Source organism: Chaetodon auriga, chromosome 20 (assembly GCF_051107435.1).
Source record: "Chaetodon auriga isolate fChaAug3 chromosome 20, fChaAug3.hap1, whole genome shotgun sequence".
NCBI lineage: Eukaryota > Metazoa > Chordata > Actinopteri > Chaetodontiformes > Chaetodontidae > Chaetodon > Chaetodon auriga.
The window spans coordinates 15,393,641-15,413,720 of NC_135093.1; the positions used below are offsets into that span (position 1 = coordinate 15,393,641).

General features: G+C 44.5%; 1 protein-coding gene across 5 annotated transcripts; it reads right to left on the bottom strand.

Moving 5' to 3' along the window:
• Positions 1-1,097: 1,097 nt before the first annotated feature.
• Positions 1,098-19,784, bottom strand: LOC143339124 (Na(+)/H(+) exchange regulatory cofactor NHE-RF2-like). 5 transcript variants are annotated; one of them, XM_076760156.1, is made up of 7 exons: positions 19,163-19,778; positions 17,374-17,518; positions 9,523-9,704; positions 8,808-8,849; positions 7,943-7,999; positions 7,780-7,856; positions 1,098-7,461 (listed from the first exon to the last, which is right to left on the bottom strand). In XM_076760156.1, exons 1-2 carry the CDS (start codon positions 19,592-19,594, stop codon positions 17,489-17,491), a joined length of 462 nt encoding a protein of 153 aa, XP_076616271.1. In that variant the 5' UTR covers positions 19,595-19,778; the 3' UTR covers positions 1,098-7,461; positions 7,780-7,856; positions 7,943-7,999; positions 8,808-8,849; positions 9,523-9,704; positions 17,374-17,488. The 5 variants fall into 5 exon arrangements, with proteins under 5 accessions (XP_076616271.1, XP_076616269.1, XP_076616270.1 ...); XM_076760154.1 differs by lacking the exon at positions 17,374-17,518 and having other exon boundaries at positions 19,163-19,781; XM_076760155.1 differs by lacking the exon at positions 8,808-8,849 and having other exon boundaries at positions 19,163-19,781.
• Positions 19,785-20,080: the final 296 nt, after the last annotated feature.

Sequence of the window (20,080 nt, forward strand, 5' to 3'; positions counted from 1 at the left end):
CAAAAAGGTTTTTGACCGCTGTGGCGGTAGATGCCGGCGTTTTTGAGTTTTGTTTGATACTCGGTTTATGGAATTTGCATGGTACAATAAATAGTCTATCACATCGCACCAAGAAGAAATGTCCGGACTCTTATTCATCATCTTCATCGACGCACGGTATTTAACTGCGCAGCGCGTCAACCACGCTCTGGGTCAAGTCACCTCAGTGGCTAAGTATTAGACTTCGCTCCTACAATATTAGTCAAAAACCTTGCACCAGTTGGACTTCGTTTGTAAACTTCGGCGTTCGTTGGACGTGTCGGAAGTGGCTCGACAGGACGAGTGTAGCTGCTGGAGAGTGTTTGGACTTTGGCTGTTCGTGAGGGCGTTTGGATCCGTCTGCGGATGTGGAGGCAGGAGCTGCGGTATTAGCGCTGAGCTGGCTGGCTATTGGAGCACCGGACCATCGGACCCCCGGGATACACCGGATCGCCGGACCCCCAGATCACTGGTCCATCGGACCACCGGACACCGGACATCACCACACGGCGCCCAACGCAGCAGAGGTATGTGTAGCGCTACACGCTTTAATGGCCATTTAAATTGTGTGCACACATAACTGGGCATAAACCCAATGCATTGGTTGCCGAACCTGAATGACAATTGACTTTGCGTTGACTTATTCGTGACTGCTATTTGCTCATTGACTGTTCGTTCATTATGGAGAAGCGTGAGGAAACGTCGGACTTAATTACCGGGACAAATGTGCAAACTGCTAGTAAAACTGTGATTAGCGGTATTGAAACTCAGTCTCAAAAAAGAGTGGTTAAGCTCACTGAAAAAGCGCTTACCAATGAATATGACAGGTTGCAATCTAGCAGAAAAAGTAAGCTAAATAAAGCAGCCAGGATAAGGGAGTCAATACAAAGTTTAATGGTAAAACATGACAAAGCAAAGGTCCGGGGTGCTCTCAAAGAGCTGATTGAATTCTGTGGTGAAGTAAAAAAGGTGCATGATGCTTTATTGGTTATACTGCCAAGTGATGAAAAAGAAAAACACGAAATTTGGTTTAAAGCAAAAATGTTGTTTAATAATGAGTGTGTTGCAAAAACAGAAAAATGGGTTGCAGAAAATGAATGCAATGAAAATGGTACTGCTGTGGATGATGTTGATCCTAATGACAGTGTGTCAAATTTTGAGAAACATTCAAGTCGTGTGAGTCATAAAAGTAGCAGCACAAGTAGCACATCCAGGACAACTGTAAAGGTGGAGGCTGAAAAGGCAGCACTTGTTGCACGTGCTGAAGCTTTAAAGCAAAAGCATGCTTTGGAGGAACAGGAACAGCAGTTAAGGAGGAAAAGAGAGCTGCTTGACTTGGAGGCTGAAATTGCTGCGTCCACTGCTAAATTGGAGGTCCTGCAGGCTGCAGGTGGCAGAAGTGTTTCTCAAAAATCCAGCAATGGCATGAATTCCTATTTAGGAAAGGAGACAGGAAAGTGTGCGGAGGAATACAAGCCTGAAACATGGAAAGCAACACAACAAAATGATTTCACAAAATGGACGCTACCACACGACAGAGCCTTACCAAAGGATGACCGACCAAAGGAAACTGAGGAATGGGTCAAAGCTGCTTCAATGTATCAGTGCAACCTAAATGAACAGCAACAGGAGGATACACTGGGAACATCACAGCAATTCCAACAACAATCAGTGAATATTCAACCTGCATACCAGCATCAACTCAGTCTAAACCCACCTGGAGACATACTTGCCATCATGCACAGGCAGACTGAGATAACAGCAGCCCTGGTGCAGCAGCAGCATTCAATGTCACTTCCACCAAGAGATATTCCTATCTTCGAGGGTGACCCTCTTCAATACAGGGCATTCATGAAGGCTTTTGAGCAAGGAGTGGAGGAAAAGGCAGGGAAAGCTGATTGCCTATATTACCTTGAGCAATACACCAGAGGGCAGCCACGTGAGCTAGTGCGCAGCTGCCAGCACATGACAGCTGAGAGGGGCTGCACAGTGGCTAAGGAGCTGATAAAGACACATTTTGGAAATCAGTACAAAATCGCCAGTGTGTATATGGAGAAGGCTTTGGCATGGCAGGCAATAAAATCGGAGGATGTTAAAGCACTCCAGGCCTACTCTTTATTTCTACGTGGATGCTGCAATGCAATGGAGGAGCTCCAGTATATGCAGGAGTTGGACATGCCTGTTAACATCAGAGCCATCATGTCAAAGCTAGCTTTCAAAATGAGGGAACAGTGGAGAACTATAGCGCATGACATAATGGAGTCTACCAACCACAGAGCTCGCTTCACTGATCTGGTCGCATTTATTGAACGCCGGGTTAGCATTCTTTCTGATCCTCTGTTTGGAGAGATACAGGATCCACCTTCTGGGATTTCTGGAGGAAATCCTAGTACCGGGTTTAAATCCCAGTCCAGGTACAGAGTGAAAGGAAATGTGGTGGCTACCACAGTGACCTCTATGGAAGTGGCTGAAGGAGTGAAGGAGGCAACAACATCACACTCAAGGAAAGTGGAGACGGCTGGATGTCTTTGCTGCTCTCATAATCACTCTCTGGAGGAATGCAAGCAGTTTAAAGGGAAAAGGCACAAGGAGAAGACTCAGTTTCTGAGGGAACAAGGGGTGTGTTTCGCATGCTTACATGTTGGTCACATGAGTCGTGACTGCAACAGACGCCTGACATGCAAAGTGTGTGGTCAACCCCATCCCACTGCGCTTCATATCAAAAGGCAACCAGCGCTGGAAGCTCCTGAAACATCTAATCAGACAACTTCACTCAAAACATGTGGACATACAGGGGCCGGAGAGGACAGGTGTGTTCTTTCCATCCTTCCTGTAAAGGTAAAAAGTGCAAAAGGAAATCACTGCATCGAAACTTATGCCTTCTTGGACCCAGGTAGTTCGGCCACGTTCTGCTCTGAGTATCTCATGCGGAAGCTGAATGTCGCAGGCAGAAGAACTAACTTCCTGTTGAGCACTATGGGTCAAAGGTCAGTTGTTCCGGCTTACTCATTGGCTGGTTTGGAGGTGTCAGGGCTGGATAACAGTGACTTTCATGTGCTCCCAGAGGTTCTCACTCAGACAGAAATGCCAGTTACTGTGGATAACATGGTGACACCTGAAGAACTGGCAGAATGGCCATATCTGTCCAAAGTCAACATCCCCACCATAAATGCAAATGTCGAGCTGTTAATTGGAACTAATGCTCCCAAGTTATTGGAACCGTGGGAGGTTATTAACAGTCGTGGGAGTGGCCCATACGCTGTGAAGACAGTGCTGGGGTGGGTTGTTAATGGTCTGCTGAATGGTAACAGTGGTGCTTTGGAGGCGGAGCTGCCTATGGCCATAGTGAACAGGATCACTGTGTGTAAACTCGAGGAAATGTTGGCTGAGCAGTATAACCATGAGTTTAATGAGAAGAACGCACAGGAGAAAGGAATGTCAAGAGAAGATCTTAAGTTTCTCGAAATAATGGAAAACTCAGCAGTGCTTCAGAAGGGAAGGTATTGTTTGAAGTTGCCCTTTAAAACCTAGGAAGTCTGTCTGCCTAACAACTTTGCAGTGGTGAAGCAAAGGATCCAGGGTTTGAAGAAAAGGTTCTTGAACAACAAACAGCTGCAGCAGGAGTATGTTGAGTGCATTAACATGCTCATAAGTAAAAACTATGCAGAACAGGTGCCTCAGGAACAACTGCAGTGTGAAAATGGAAAGGTGTGGTACATCCCTCATCATGGTGTCCATCATCCAAAAAAGGGATCACTCCGTGTGGTGTTTGATTGTGGAGCCACCTATCAGGGAGCATCGTTGAACAGCGAACTGTTGCAAGGTCCTAATCTCACCAGCTCACTGCTTGGAGTCTTAGTCCGCTTCAGGAAGGAACCAGTGGCGTTCATGGGAGACATTCAGGCCATGTTCCACCAGGTGAGAGTCTCTGAGGAACACAAAAACTTCTTACGCTTTCTCTGGTGGCCGGATGGAGATATGACTAAGGAGCTTGTGGAGTACAGGATGTGTGTGCACATATTTGGAGCGGTGTCATCTCCTAGCTGTGCGAGCTATGCACTGAGGAAAACTGCTGATGACAACCAAGCTGAGTTTGAGGACGAGGTGGTTCAGTCTGTCAAGCAGAATTTCTACGTGGATGATTGTCTGAAGAGCTCAGCCACAGAAGGAGAAGCTATTCAGATGATAAGGGACCTCGGTGCTCTGTGTCCGAAGGGGAGCTTCATCCTGGAAAAATGGACCAGCAACAGTCGGACTGTTTTACAAGCCATCACTGCAGAACAAAGGGCCAAGGACTTAAAGGAGCTGGACCTGGACCAGGATAAACTTCCAGTAGAAAGAGCTCTGGGTCTACAGTGGTGCGTCGAAACCGACTCCTTCACTTTTAAAATGGAGATGAAACAACAACCTCTCACCAGACGTGGCATGCTGTCAGTCACCAGCTCCGTGTATGACCCTCTGGGATTTTTGGCACCAGTCACCTTGCTTGCTAAGATGATGCTGCAGGAGCTTTGTAGAAGAGGCTATGGATGGGATGACAGGCTGCCACAGGACATCTGGCCACGATGGATAAAATGGCTGGAGGATTTGGAGCAGCTAGCTGTATTTAGTGTGGATAGGTGCATCAAGCCAGTGAACTTTTGAGATGTCAAACATGCACAATTACATCACTTTGCCGACGCCAGCGAAAGTGGATATGGAACGGTATCATACCTCCGTATGTTAAATCATGGAAATGACATCCAAGTCTCTTTCCTGCTTGGTAAAGCCAGAGTGACCCCACTGAAAGCAGTAACTATTCCACGACTTGAGTTAACAGCAGCTGTCCTTGCCGTCAGAGTGGACTCATTGTTGAAGGCGGAGCTGAATTTCCAGTTGGAGGAGTCAGTCTTTTGGACTGATAGCACTTCAGTGTTGAAATATCTTAACAATGAGGACAGACGTTTTCACACATTTGTTGCTAATAGGATCTCAACCATCAGAGAAGCAACTGAACCCTCACAGTGGAGACACGTCAGTTCCAAAGACAATCCAGCTGACGATGCATCCAGGGGAATGAAGGTCTCTGATTTGTTGAGCAGCAGCAGATGGTTGGAAGGTCCCACCTTTCTTTGGAAACACGAGGAGGATTGGCCTAACTCTGTGTTGGACATTTCATTGCACTCTAATGACCAGGAGGTCAGGAAGGAGGTAACAGTAAATACCATCAGTGTGTATGACATGTCCAGTCCCACCGGCCGGCTCCTTACCTACTTTTCTAGCTGGAGGAAGCTTAAGAAAGCAGTTGCCCGGATCCTCAGAGTCAAAGCCATGTTGATGGTGAAGAGTGACTTGAGGAAGCAGTTGGAGGCTTCTGTGGCTAATTCTCCAGGTCAAAATGGACAGGATAGCTCGAGGCAGGCTGAAAGGCAGAGGGTCACACTGTTATGCAGGAGTGGCGCTCTGACGCTGGAAGAGCTACAAGGAGCAGAGGTGGCCATAATTCGCTATTGTCAGCAGCAGAGATTTGAGGAAGAAATCTTTGCTTTGTCATTTGGAAAGGGGACAGTGAGTCGACAAAGTTCTATATACAGGCTGGATCCAGTTTTGGAGAATGGACTCTTGAGAGTTGGAGGAAGGTTGAGTAGAGGAGCAATGCCCGAGGAAGCTAAGCATCCACTCATTCTTTCCAAGGAGCAGCACATTTCTATGCTCATTCTCAGAGACGCACACCAGAATCTGGGTCACAGCGGACGGACTCACATACTGTCTAAAGTAAGGAGGAGATTTTGGATTACCAACGCTAATGCAGCTGTCAGGAAAGTCATCAGCGAATGTAGCTTTTGTAGACGCTACAATGGGAGAGATGGAACAGAAAATGGCAGATCTACCCAAAAGTGAGGATTATTCCTGATTTACCACCGTTTACTAACACTGGTGTGGATTACTTTGGACCAGTTGAAGTAAAGAGAGGAAGATCAACCTGCAAGCGTTACGGAGTGATATTTACCTGCATGGCTAGCAGGGCAGTTCACCTGGAAGTCGCTGTATCACTGGACACGGACGCATGCATAAATGCTCTACGGAGGTTTATAAGCAGGAGAGGACAAGTGGCACATTTAACATCAGATAACGGCACAAATTTCATCTGCGCAGACAGAGAACTTAAGGAGGCTCTTACTGCTTTGGATGAGGACAGGATTCAATCAGTGTTGTCACAGGCTGGAATTCAATGGACGTTTAACCCACCAGCAGGTTCACACCATGGAGGTGTGTGGGAGCGAATGATCCGCCTAGTGAGGAGAGTTCTGAGTTCTGTTCTACGTCAGCAGAAGCTGGATGATGATGGGCTGCATACAGTGTCATGCGAAGTGGAGGCCATTTTGAACGATCGGCCAATTACAAAGCTCTCAGAGGATGCTAATGACCTGGAACCGCTCACGCCTAACCATCTTCTCCTACTGAAAGGTAAACCAGCTTTGCCACCAGGAGTGTTTGAACCTCATGACCAGTATGTGAGAAGGCGCTGGAGACAGATACAGTACCTCTCAGACCTTTTCTGGAAGAGATGGATACGGGAGTACTTGCCTTTGCTCCAGGAGCAGAAGTGGAATGAAAGGAAAAGGAGTTTGAAAGCTGGAGATATCGTGGTGATCATGGATCAGTCAGCTCCTCGTGGTTCCTGGCCACTTGGCAAAGTTCTGGAGGTTTTTCCGGATAAACATGGGCTTGTGCGTTCTGTTAAGTTGCAGACCAAAGCAAACATAATTGAAAGACCAGTCTCAAAGCTTTGTTTAGTGCATGGAATGTGATTAGCTGCACTGTATATTGCTTTAACTGAGGTTATCATAACTATTTGCTGCTTTTTTGTTTTGTTTTGTTGTTTTTGAAATTGTTTATGAACAATTTAGGGGCCGGTGTGTAGCAGCCAAATATGTTATGTGTGGAAATGTATTGCAATTCCTCATTTTGTCCATGTGGTGTCGCTGTAAGTTTACCTGGGCATCAAAGCATATAGGTATGCAGTTCACTATCGTTGGCAGGTGTTTGACCCGGAAGGGCAAAAAGGTTTTTGACCGCTGTGGCGGTAGATGCCGGCGTTTTTGAGTTTTGTTTGATACTCGGTTTATGGAATTTGCATGGTACAATAAATAGTCTATCACATCGCACCAAGAAGAAATGTCCGGACTCTTATTCATCATCTTCATCGACGCACGGTATTTAACTGCACAGCGCGTCAACCACGCTCTGGGTCAAGTCACCTCAGTGGCTAAGTATTAGACTTCGCTCCTACACTCGGTGTGTCTCTGACAGTCTGTTCACCCAGAGTGGTGGGAGGAGGACTCAGGAGATTAGATTTAGAAGTAGCTGCAGCAGCCCGACTTCTCTTTCTGTGCTTCAGTGTATTCATGAATCTGGAACTTGGGTTCATTGGGATGCTGGACGGCCCGGTGCTTCAGTTCCCTGAAGAACAGAGCACAGTTGAGAATACAGCACAGGTTGACTTCAGTTTGCCTCAGATTAATGAACAAAATTGGTGTTGTCACTATTATCTGAATGTCAATGTAAATTATGCGGCATGTGGCAATTTTACTCATCCATCTGTGAAGCCTGCTGAGCTTCTGACCAAGTGTTTCATTTAACACGGTTTTAGAGGATTTTACACTGTGGCAAAAACAAACTGATATTGCAAACACCGAACACTTGTCATTTCTTGCCACTTATTCTCTGTACTTAACAGCAAACCGTTGAAAGGATGATAGTTTGATAATAACTTCATACTTGGCCACAGCAGTGAAAGCCAGCTCTACGTTGACTCCCGTCTTGGCACTCGTCTCCATGAAGGGAACTGAATACTCCTGAAGGCATGAGGAGAAGCAAATAGCAGTAATCAGCAGAAGATCTTTGTTACTTCTGCCTGTACAGCAGTGGATGAAGTACTCACTCTGGCCAGCCTCTCTCCTTCATCTCTCCTGATCGCTCTGTCACTGCTCATGTCAGCCTGTCAGACAGATGCAGTACAGGATTACAAGCAGTACTGTACATGAATTTTCTTTAAAACAGAATTAATTAATTATAATTCCTCATAACACATTTCCAAAGGCACTGTCCTGTTTACATTCATTCATCATCCTCACCTCATGCTGGCACATTGCTGCGTGACTTAATGAATTGCCACCAAACTGTGGAAAAGCATGAAGCTGAGATATGCCACATAACCCGCCTCCTGTTTGATTGACATTACCAATCCTTGAGTAAAAATTACAGTCAGTGATTTGTTCATTTTTTTTGGATGAATGACCCAATGGGAGGGTTAGGTTTGCTAACACTAACCCCCATGGGGGTGTGTGTGTGTGTGTGTGTGTGTGTGTGTGTGTGTGTGTGTGTGTGTGTGTGTATGTTCAGCAGCACAGACACTGAATGATCATAGAAATATTATTGGAATACATCACAACGTGTAATTTAGGCCCAGGTAGCAAAGTCAAAGCAGTTGGTTTCAGCAGTCCATTTAGATTTTATGGGCGATGTGGAGGCAGTGGAGCGAGCTGTGAACACAACACTGACATTTCTGACCTTAAAAAGTTGAAGTTGATGTTGCTTATTTAGACATCCACAGAGCAACATGAGCTTTTATGTGAAGGTGTGTGTCTGTCCACCTGATAAAAAGTCCAACCTAGAGAAAAATCTGGCCCTTTTGCTGCTAAATGGCTTGGCTAACTCTAAATTTCAGTTACAACACTGGTGCCCGAGAAGAAGCTTCTGTTGTGAAAGCGCTTCAAGTTTTCACTGGAACTGATTCAACTACTGACCTGTAGCTTGACCTTTACGTCGTCAACAGTCACCACTTTATTCTGAGGGACGCAGAAGTGCATTGTTAGAAGGGTCACAGGCTAGACTGATCATAGGGTCAATGTGTCAAAACTACAATGAATAAGAACCCTTTTTCTCAATAGCTTTCACATACCTTTTGCCTTATTTGTCTAGGTTTTGAGATTTCTGCCTCCACTCCAATACACTGAAATATCTGTCTAAAAGATTCAACCGCAGCACCTCTTTGTGGGATCAGCGTCTGTTGTGTGTCTGGCGTGTATACTCGGGACTGCGCTACAGTCTGAAAAATGCCCCATTAGACCAAAAGTGTACCACTATTAGAGTGTGACTCACAAGCTGGAGGAGATAACCTTCAAGACAATGAAATGAATTAAAGGTGGCATTCAGAAGCATCCAAGTTAGTCATCGGGGCCATCAATCAATACTTTGTCTTCTATAAGCCTGTCTTTCATTTGCACAGCCACTTAGAAAAGTGGCACTGAGGCAGCCATCATCTCCACGCACACAGCGGCCTCCAACCGAGGCAGACACAGTATGAGACACAGCCAAGCTGTTCTCTCAAAAGAGGATTTTGAAGTTGTGGTCCAGTCAAGAACTAAATGTCTACTAATGTTTAGAGCTTGTTTTAACAAGATGTCATCAGATGAAATGTTAATGAATGTTTATTGATGCTCAAAAGTGAACTTATCTTGCCTTGGCTTAATTTTGCTCAGGCCTAGAGTGCCCTCTGGAGCTGCTGCACCTCCCTCTCTCTATCCTCCTCCTCACTGATGAGGCGTTGTTACGTAGGAGGCTCCTCGCCGCTGATCTTCCGTGTCGCCGCTGGCTCCCTTCTTCAGGTGGCAGAGGCGAGGCCGCGGCCCGCTTCTCTCCTCCTGCACACATACAGCCCGTTAAAAGGTGTCATCAGGGATATTTTGCTGGCTCTCTGTGTGACATGTGACATGGTGATCTGGGACAATGAAATGCAATTTTGCATGCAATGTAATACATAGAGTGAACAATAAGGGCTAGATGTGAAATGGAAATACTACCATCATCTGGGCTTCAACTTCGTGTGTGCAGCTGATTAATGGCACTCACTCCTGTACCCACACAGCTGTGAGATTTCAGACTCTCTTAGGAGCCTCTGGAGTGCAGAGCTCTAGCTGAAACAGCTGTAAATATTATATAATAGCTGATAGTGTTTACCATCAATCTCTGATAGTCATGCTTTAATGGTTTGATATAGTGAGTCACAACAACAAGAGCAACAACAGCTCAATAACCACATGGCCGTCTGTGCTTAAATGAAAGACGTGACATATGCTGCTTGGGTAAATTGAAATCCAATTTCCTACAATTAACCTTAGATTTCTCCACAGCGGTCCGCTTTGACACGCGGCTGACGTCAATCTGAGGTTCCACATTAATATTTCTTCGAAATTGCAAAGGTATGTACGTCATTTAACTTCCCTATAACATGAGGTCATAAATACAGATAAGCAGAGAAGTCTTTTGTTACATCACGATCCACATGGACCTGAGACAGATGTGCACGCGCATAATAAAAAAGATTGTACAGTATACTTCAGCTGACTTCCTTTCCTGACTGAACGCAGCTGTAGCAGGTCTGTGCTCTCTTGCAGAGGCTAATCCTGCTGTGTCCTACACCTACCGAAGTGTCTAATCCCGAGTGGGTGAAGGACCTGTATATTCACTTAACCATTTAATGCTGTAATCACATGTGCAGATAGAGGCCTGTTGCACTGACGCCATGAGCTCCGCATTCATTACAAGACTCCTGGAGATGATTCCTGGGTTCCTATTACAAAAGGGGTCAGCTCCAAAAAGGTATGGTAAGGGGTCAGGTAAGGCTTTGAGAGGCATAAACCTGTTTATAGCCAACATGAGCATGAGGCAACGCAAGCGCTCCCCACCCAGCTGTTGCACTACCTTATAAATCCACAGCTATCTATGTGACATCCTCAGCTATCAGCGGCTATCTGCAGGTGAGTCCCTGCCAAGCGACCATATAAGATCAACCAATGCAGCCTCAGCATTCGCTCGAGCCAGACACACCCTCTCGACCGCTGGCAAGGGCGGATTATGCATCGATCCAAGGGTTTGTATGAAATCAGCGTGGTTGATGATTGCTGAAATATTCCCGGTGAGTCATTGTGATCTTTGGAGGACTTTGGGTACGCTGACAGTCAGGCAGAACCTTTGGATGGAATCACCCATTTATGACAAAGCCTGCATAACCAGAGGTTGTTAATGAAGATGATAAGGACGATACAGTGTAGCAGGTGAGGTGCAAAGTACACTGCTGGACAGCTGAACACGACAATTATCTCTTTTTACAAGCATAGTCATATACCAGGGGATTTATCCTTTACATACTTGAGAATATCAAGAGATATTATACATATTTATTCTGCTGCAGGCATGGAGGACAATGAGGATAAAAAGAGAGCAAAGAAAGAAGAAAGTCCAGAAAGAGGGACTTGAACAGATGAGACATTAGCCCACAGCACTGCATGGAGACACAAGTGTTGCCGTAACCATTTAGACCACAGTTACCTAAACAGGTGCAGAGTTCAAGCTCTTGTGACAGGTACGCCAACAACTTGTATGCTGACAGAGGAACTGGCTGTGTGTGTGTGTGTGTGTGTTGTTACAGTAAGGCCTTTTACCAACAAAATGAGAGAAAAAATAGTTTAAAATTCATATACCACTCATCAGCCTTTTTTCCCAGGCCTCCTCTCAAGAATTTATTATAATGAGCTCAACAAAGAATTCAGAATTAGCACTAAATCATAGAATAAACCCACAGATACCCTCAAGATTGTTTGAGTCACAAAAAGAGTTCAATTTTAGCTGCCAACATCAACATTAGCTTTCCATTAGCAACTAGCCAAAATGAGTTTAGAGACAGGGTGAAGAGCTCAGAGATTCAGAAGGTGAGACGTGTCTCGGTACTGAAACAAGTCAAGGTTAGTGTAGGGTGGCGCTAACGTTAGCTAACTTAGCATAGAAAATGTTTATGTTTATGTTGATGGGCTAACATTTAATGCTTAAGTAGAGAGTTTAGTGAAATGACAGCTGTCTGTTTCATTGAAATGTCTGCTGACATTGGCGTTAGCTTGTCTTTGGCTGGAGGCTAAGTTGGGGTTTACGACCAGACACAGCACATCCTGTCAACTGAGGTGATTACCCAGTGTATTAGAGCTGCATGTGGAGGTTGTCCTGCAGGAGATTTCATTGATAAAACACATTGCAAGTTGTTCCCTGATATTCATTACATTCTGAATGTTTTTCTTAATGAGCTGTTGAGATTTTATTCATCCACTGCTTGATTAGTCACTCGTTCTGATAACAAAAACACAGAATTTAGTCTGCCAACATTACAGTTAGCTTTCCATTAGCAAGCAGACAAATTATGCATCCATCTGGGCTCACCCTTTGAAACCGTGATAAGACCTCAGAGATTTGAAAGGAGTTAGTCCAGGTGGTTCGAGCATCTGATCAAGGAGCCACATGAATGCCCGTGGAAGTTCCCCTTCTGGGAGGAGACTCAGGAGCAGACCCAGGACATACATGGATGGTTTACAGAATCTTTTTTTCTTTACATTACTTTTTTAGCTTCATGAAGCTTCATCTGACACCCTAACAGAGTGAAAGCTACAGTGACAAAAATGACGTGTATTAGCTGTCCATATCTTTTATTTCTGAACACACCTCCCCCTAGTCTCTACTCATATAATCATCCCAATCTGTTCGGTCATGCTGAATTCTCGATTTAGCAACTGCTGATTGGAGTCAAAGGCGGCCTGTTTCCAAAGCTTGAGGACAAAGCCCTACATGTAACATAGTATTAATGCATTCACAATTTAAGAGCGGCAGAGACTTCAAAGACACTTTCCTAATTACTTGTACCAAATGTAATTATAATCCCTGTCATGTCAAAGACCCCGATTAAATCACGATGGATCTGCAGGCTTTCATTGGACAGCTTAACTTCACGGTCCAGTCGGAACCGAAGGGAAGAAAAGCTTCTGACACTGTCATCTCAGTGTCAGAAGCATATCCTTGGTTAACCTCAAGTGGAAAATGCGGAGAAATAAATGAATGGCTAAATGTTCTCCTCTGCTAAGAATAAGGGACTGGAATGGAAGCTTGGACGACCGACAGCCTATTTTCTATCCATGTGTGTTTATTTAGACTATGTCACTAGGAAAACAGTGAGGATCTCAGTCAGCTGACCGAGCAGCACTTTCATGGAGTTTGTTTTGGATGGTAGCCCGTATAAAGAGCCATCTGATGAAAAGTTGCACCTGTGGGCAATGTTATCAAGAGCTGGTCTCAGTATTAGAACTTTTTTCACTGTTAAAAACTAGTTCTTAGGATACACTCTATTTAAAGGTCATTAAATATATCACACAGTTACACACATGTCCTTACATACTGTAAAGACTTTTTGGACTTTGGGAAAGAATCAATTAGTGCTGCCACTTTAATTTAAAAAGTAAATACAAATGCTATTGAATGCTGTTGATTTTGCTGGAGCATTTGGCAGCCTTTCTGCCAGCATGGTGCAAGCACAGCGTATCAGCACATGCATGGTAATAATAATAATTATGTGATCACTGCTGAGAGGTCTGAACAATGCTCACCAATACCCTTTAAGACCCTTTAATTTCCACTAAGTCAGTAGAAGACCGATTGAAAAGGTGCAGGTCCAGCAATAGCAGGGAAATGTCTTAATATGAGCTAATTCTACTGTGTGTTATGGGAATTTGCATGTTATGTGTGCACCACAAGCCATCTGCTGGGCCCGTTAAGAGGACCTTTGATCTTAGGGCTGCTAAAGTTACAGCAAATGCACGAGCAAACGCTGATGATAAGCAATTCAATGAATGATGAATCCACTCATCATTTCAGCACCATAAAGCCTGAAAAATGCTTGCAGAAATGTTCAATAAAACACAGAAACAAAATATAACACTCAGCGGCAGCAACCTCTGACCTGAGCAGAACAAATTATGAAAGTGCAGATCCAAGTCTGTCTCTAATCTCTTGGTGTTATACTGTACCACAACCACAAAGTTTTGATCAACAGAAACTGCAGCAATAAAGAGTAACATGGCATCGCTCTGGATTTATAGTGTTCACCACCCCTGAGTCAATAGATTAATTGTTCTCTCCTGGGCTTATATGGGCTGAGTGATAAGAGATCTTGTGAAACACTGAAGAAGAAATGATCCCTTGGAAAGATAAGGGCTGCCTTGAGGCCTTCAGTCAGAGCTTGAGGATGAAAATCGTCTCTAACTGCAAACAAGGAGCGGAAGCAAGAGGCACGCAGAGTTAAGACAATGAATGAGTCTCTATGCTCTCCAAATGAGTAACCAATGGATCGTGGGGGATGAAACGGCACCAACTTTTTATTTTTGGTCAGGAACCTCATTATACTGAACCTTGCTTCGACACATCTACCACCCATTCACTTAGGATCCTATTACTTCATGATTTGTTTGACATTTTCACATCTACAAGCAGAGGAGAACAAATTGCTGTTTAATCCCGTGGCCAGCCCCCTCTTGCCCACATCTCACTTCACCCCAGCCCTATTGACAGTGTGTGTTAAGTGAGGGTGTAGGTATTTCAGGGTCAGCGTGGCCTCCTTGTTGAGGCGTGAGAGTGCTCTCTCCGTTCCTCCCTGGCTCAGAAGCCTTTCTCCCCATGCAAACACTGTGGACAAAGCCTCTTTCTGCAGGCTGGGGATCTCTATGGTGACCGATAGATGGCCCTCAGTGCGGTGGAGGACTGAGCCGCTGGAGGCCAGGATGTTACCATAATATGATGACATGCTCACTCACTTCATGCTTTTATCTCCCAGGAAAACAGAAATCTCTGGAGAATTAGATATCCAAGTCTTTGTCATGACTATCACCATGAGGATTTTGCTTAATCTAGTGTGAAAATGGTTTGGTGACTGAGCGCTGGGCTGCAATACCAAGTCCAACCACAGACAATCACGTGAAAGGATCCATTGTTTGAAGCGTAACCATGATTGTGCTCAGCAGGGCCAGTTTCACGTCATCGCTGGCCAGCCCACTCAAGTGTATCCCAGTGGGAGGTTGGTATCAGAGGCCAGTATCAAACCATCAGTCAGGCTTTGCCAAGTTTCCCATCAGTGAGGAATGTAGCTGTAGGTTTGCAGCATCCCAGCCAGCTAGCCTGGGCTTTTCACTGACTGGAGGTCAGAGCATTAGAAAATGAGGCACCTATATAGACTGGGACAGAGACCTGGACATCCCATTTATAGCAATCTCAGAGTCCAATTGGTGGCAGACTGTGCTTACATGTAGGAGATCCATAATTGGAGTTGAGAAGCTCCATAAGTACCTGCAGGGGTAGTGAGCTGGAAGCGAGGGATATTAAGGATAACTGCAGGTCACCAAGGAACCAAAGCGAACACCTCCCAATTCTCTACATTTCATATGCGTGACAAAGCACTTCGAATCATGATGTGGTAAAAAGACTCAGAGTCCCAGACAGGGTGCCAAGCCATTGGTATTTCTGAGCATCAAACACGCTGAATGACTGATTCAACTTACTGGCAGGAGGTGGGGTTGGAAAGGAAAAGAAATGGAAAATGTCTTCCAAATCATAATCAGCATCTCCGTTGCAGCAATGGTCAGTGTTACATAAATTCATTTTGGCAAAGGTCCACATTTTTGACCATGAGATCGCACAAGCCAACTGCACATCTGAACACACCTCCTGTACAGCACAATTTAGCGTTGTGCTGCAGCAGCAACAGATTACCTAAAAATAAAAATAACCAATCATTCCAGCCCTATCATATAGATATTTATGTATGAGGACTTACAATGTAGCCCATGAAAGACAACGAAACACTACCAGTACCTTCATGTTGTTTTGTAGCTGACCCCTGACTCCTACCTAATGAAGGAGCCTTGTCTAAAAATACCCAAGTATTGCATTATTTTTTAAAGTCCTTAATAAAAACCTGTTTCCCATTCTCAGAGCTCCACACTGCTTCACACCTCCACAATGAGGCTCTTTTGCATTGCTGTTACACAACATTTAAATCAGGGCCCAGACTTTGCACTGGCCAAAACAGTTACATAGCCCACAAAACCTTGCCATGTTTTACGACCATTTCAAAGAATAACCTCATAAAATTGTTTCATATCAAACAAAAGCCTGGTCTTTCAAAGAGGCAGTATTATAGTAATCCAGGGGAAAAAAAAACATATGCCAAAGTACTTCAATTTTGACACGTTGGAGATCTCAGAGTCCCAGACAGGGCGTCAAACCATTAGCATTGTTGTTAATCTATCTCTTTTTGTGAGCATCTCTCAGAAAACCAGAAAGCGTGAAGCACGTTCACCCAACAGCGAAGTCAAGATGCTCTGGGCGTGTGAATTAAACACACTATTTTTATCCTATCATATCTCAGACAATCAATCAGACAAAAACAATAATGTAAAAAAAGATGTTCCGTCTCACTGACAAACATTTATATGACAAAGACTCTGTTGAACAGGAACGATTTGAGGCCTGGCACGTTTCACTGTGCCGTGTCACTTCTCTGTCTTAGCTTATAGCCTTTCACTGGCACTGGAAGTGGCTACTGAATAGGGGATTTAATTCCACCTAACCTTTGCAGCTCAGAGGCAGGGCTGGCCTCAGATCAGATAGAGGATACAAAATAAGGGGCATTGCTCGTTTGGCTGACCCATATGACAAGTTACCCACCCAGCACACTCATGTGGGGCTCAGATGGATTCCACCAGGGCTGATAAGTGGGGCCCAGATTGGCTGCCCAACTGGGGCCCAGCTAATTTTGTCCTCAGTTTCCATGGAGGCCCGTCATGTGTTAGCCCTAATGGGTTGATGATGGGCCCCTGTTGGGCTTCATACAAGTCCCACATGGGCAGAGGAGGTTATCCCCACTCGGGGCCCACAGAAATTCTCTTACATGGGTTGATGAAGGGCCCCTGTTGGGCTTCATACAGGTCCCATATTGGCAAAACCAGCATTTCCCATGTGGGGCCAATGGAGTTCAGGGGTTGATGATGAAACCCAACTAGGTAGTGCTCCTGTGGGCCACAGCAGATGCATATGGGCTAAAATACATTACATTATACCCAATTAAATACATTTAGCTTACTAAAGAAGGGCGTATAAAAATAAACTAAAATGAAATTTATGTATTTAATGAACAGAGACCGTTGATACTTCCTTCAATATAGCAGCACTGGTATTGAATATGATAAATCACAAAATCTAACTGAAGAGTAAAAGAATGAGATTAGAAGCATATAAAGCTAAACATGTAGAATTTATTTTTATCCACAGATCCACGGTGTCATGATGACCATTCAATTTGTTTTAAAGTTTCAGGCAAGAAGCTAACATATACAACCATTACAAACTCAAAGTTTCTCCAAAAAAGATAATGGTTATTGAACAGAGATTGATCAAAAACTCGAAACGTGGAATATTACATCAATATATGAGACTTGTGCTTACTTTTTAAAGTTGAAATAGAGTCTCTAGATTAATGTATTCCAGATTATGATGGCACACTGATCCCGATTAGGGGTGGAGGGGGGGATCTGAGTGTGGTTGATAGAGACCAGCTGTCCTATCTTTTCCAAAGACACTTCCAACGACCCTTGAAATAGAAGAAAAAACAAGATGAAGACACACCTTGCCACATTTATTAGTGATATGAGCTTGCATGGTGATGTTACTGAAGCTCAGCCTGCCTCATGACAGCAGGCATGCTACTGACAACACCTACATCTAAAAAGCATAAATTTGCAGCAACGTTTTATTCATCATGTATATATATCTACACTGTGTAACCATAAACTCACCTGCATTAGACGTTTGATAACAGCAGCTGAGGGGGGGTGTGTCACTCCGTTGTTAGCTCAGACTATCGTTAAACTGAGGGGCTAAAGTTAAGTTAAAACTTTAAAAAAAAAAAAATAATAATAATAATAAACTTCTCCCGCCTGTTAACAGCACCGTATTTTGAGGAGAAGTTTCGCCGGAGTGTGTTTATTCCTACAGAAAGCCTGCAGCAGCAACCAGGCTCTCAACAGCTGTCTCAGCATTACTAGAACGAATCCGTCAAACGCTAACTGCTAGCGGAACCACCCATTCGCGGGTAACAGCAAGCTTGACGAATCACAGACCCCGCTGTCACACGTTTGGATTGTGGGTAATGTAGTACTTCTTCGTGAGCACGTCTCAAATTAATCATCGTTCTTAAATTTATATTTTCAGAAAAAAATGTTGGTAAGAACTTCTACAGGAGGAAAACATCATCTGACAGTTGTGCAGCTCTAGTTAGTCTACATTGGCAGGTTAGGACATTATAACCAACGTTAAGTTCACTTGAGTCCTAGCATGTTAGCTAACAACGTTTAGCCACCTAGCTACGTTAAAAATGGGCCGCTCGTCCGAATGCATTGAAACCAATGATCGGAATGACGAGATTTCGCAATGGCGAGGCGACACCACGTTGGGCGTTAACACAGTGCTATGAATTTTCAGTTCCATATTTTTGTTAGCTATTCAGGACTTACCTTCAGTGAGCTTACGGGCGCTATGCAGATTTCGCAAACTCCCCTTCAAAAATTATGGCGGCAATGAAACTTAAAAAACTCTTCTTAAGTCCTGAGCCTGAAAGGTGAGCATGTGACCTGAGGCTGCGTTTTAATTGGCTTTCTTCAGGTTTGTATGTCTGTGCGCCACAGACCAATTTGAATTGTTTTAACGTATTTTAATCGAATGTGATAACTCTCTCGCTGTCAATCGTGTTCACTGAGCAAGATGGCATCAAGTGCGGTTGTTGCTGTGGTTGAGGCTGTGCAAACAACCCATGTATGTCAGAATTTTTTAAGTTTAGATTACATTAAAGTGGCGCCGCCAAAACATTTTGATGATGCGTCTAAAAATTACAACAATGCATATATACATATTAATTTAACCGAAACAAATTAACTTACTGCTTGTTTCAAACAGAGAATATAGCCCAAATGGGACCCATTCTAGTACCCATGTGTGCCATCCAAGTGGGATGCCCATCTCTTGCCCATGTATATTCTTCTGGGATGCCCATGTGGGGCCCAACACCAACCCAATGAAAAGCCCACTCTAAGCCCATGCCCAGTTTAAGCCCATGTAACCCAAGAAAATCTCATGTGGGCCCCACTTAGACGTGTTGGCTGGGATATAATATAATATAATATAATATAATATAATATAATATAATATGTGAACTGGTGAGTGAGTGGCTGTGCTTTACCTTGGTGCTGGAGCTCACACTCCGCCTCTCCGACCTGGACTCCCTCGGGGTGCCGTTGCTCTGAGCGTCCCCGCAGTCCGAGTCGCTGTCCCCGCCGGGCAGGGGAATCCCTTCCGTGACGAATTCTTTCCGGCACTGCAGGTTATGTTTCTTCAGCAGCTCAGTCGTAGCGACGTCCACCACGATAAACTCGAGATCCCCGACGGTGGCCTGTATCCTGGCGACCACTTGCTTGTGGCTCTCGCCCTCCACGTTCACTCCATTCACGAAGACCAGGCGGTCGCCCACGAGAAGCCCGGCGGCGGAGGCGGGAGTACCGGGATTCACGAGCCTGATAAACTGCCCGGTCTTGCCCTTCTCACTGTACAGGTGGAACCCCCAGCCGCCGGATCCTTTCTTCAGCACACACAGTCTGGGTCGGAGGTTTGACATGTTGCTCTTCTAACAGACGAAAACTTTCATCCCCACTATCCAAACCACTGCGAAGCCTCTAAGTGACGACTCACACAACAACCATAAGAAGAACTGACACCTGTTGCGTTCACTGTGAGTTACTATGTTGCAATCTTCTTTTTAACATCCAATCCGACAACGTCCCGTGCGCAGCGGAGGGACCAGTGTCAAGTTGGCACAATAGCGTTAGCACGTGTCTTCAGATTTTCACAATAAAATACTCAGACTACGTCGCAACTTTTTGTCTGAGAATTTGGGTATCCAAACTACATTTTACAAGCAGTGACAGTTTTTTTACTCATGAATTTGCACAAGACACAAAATGGGTATGTGGGGAAGTCAAAACAATAGTGTAATAACAATCTGAAATTGTCAGCGATAAAAAAAGCATGGGCGTTAATAAAATTAATTATTTGATGAATTCATATATGAATTATTTCAGTAGAATATAAGAAGGCATACAGG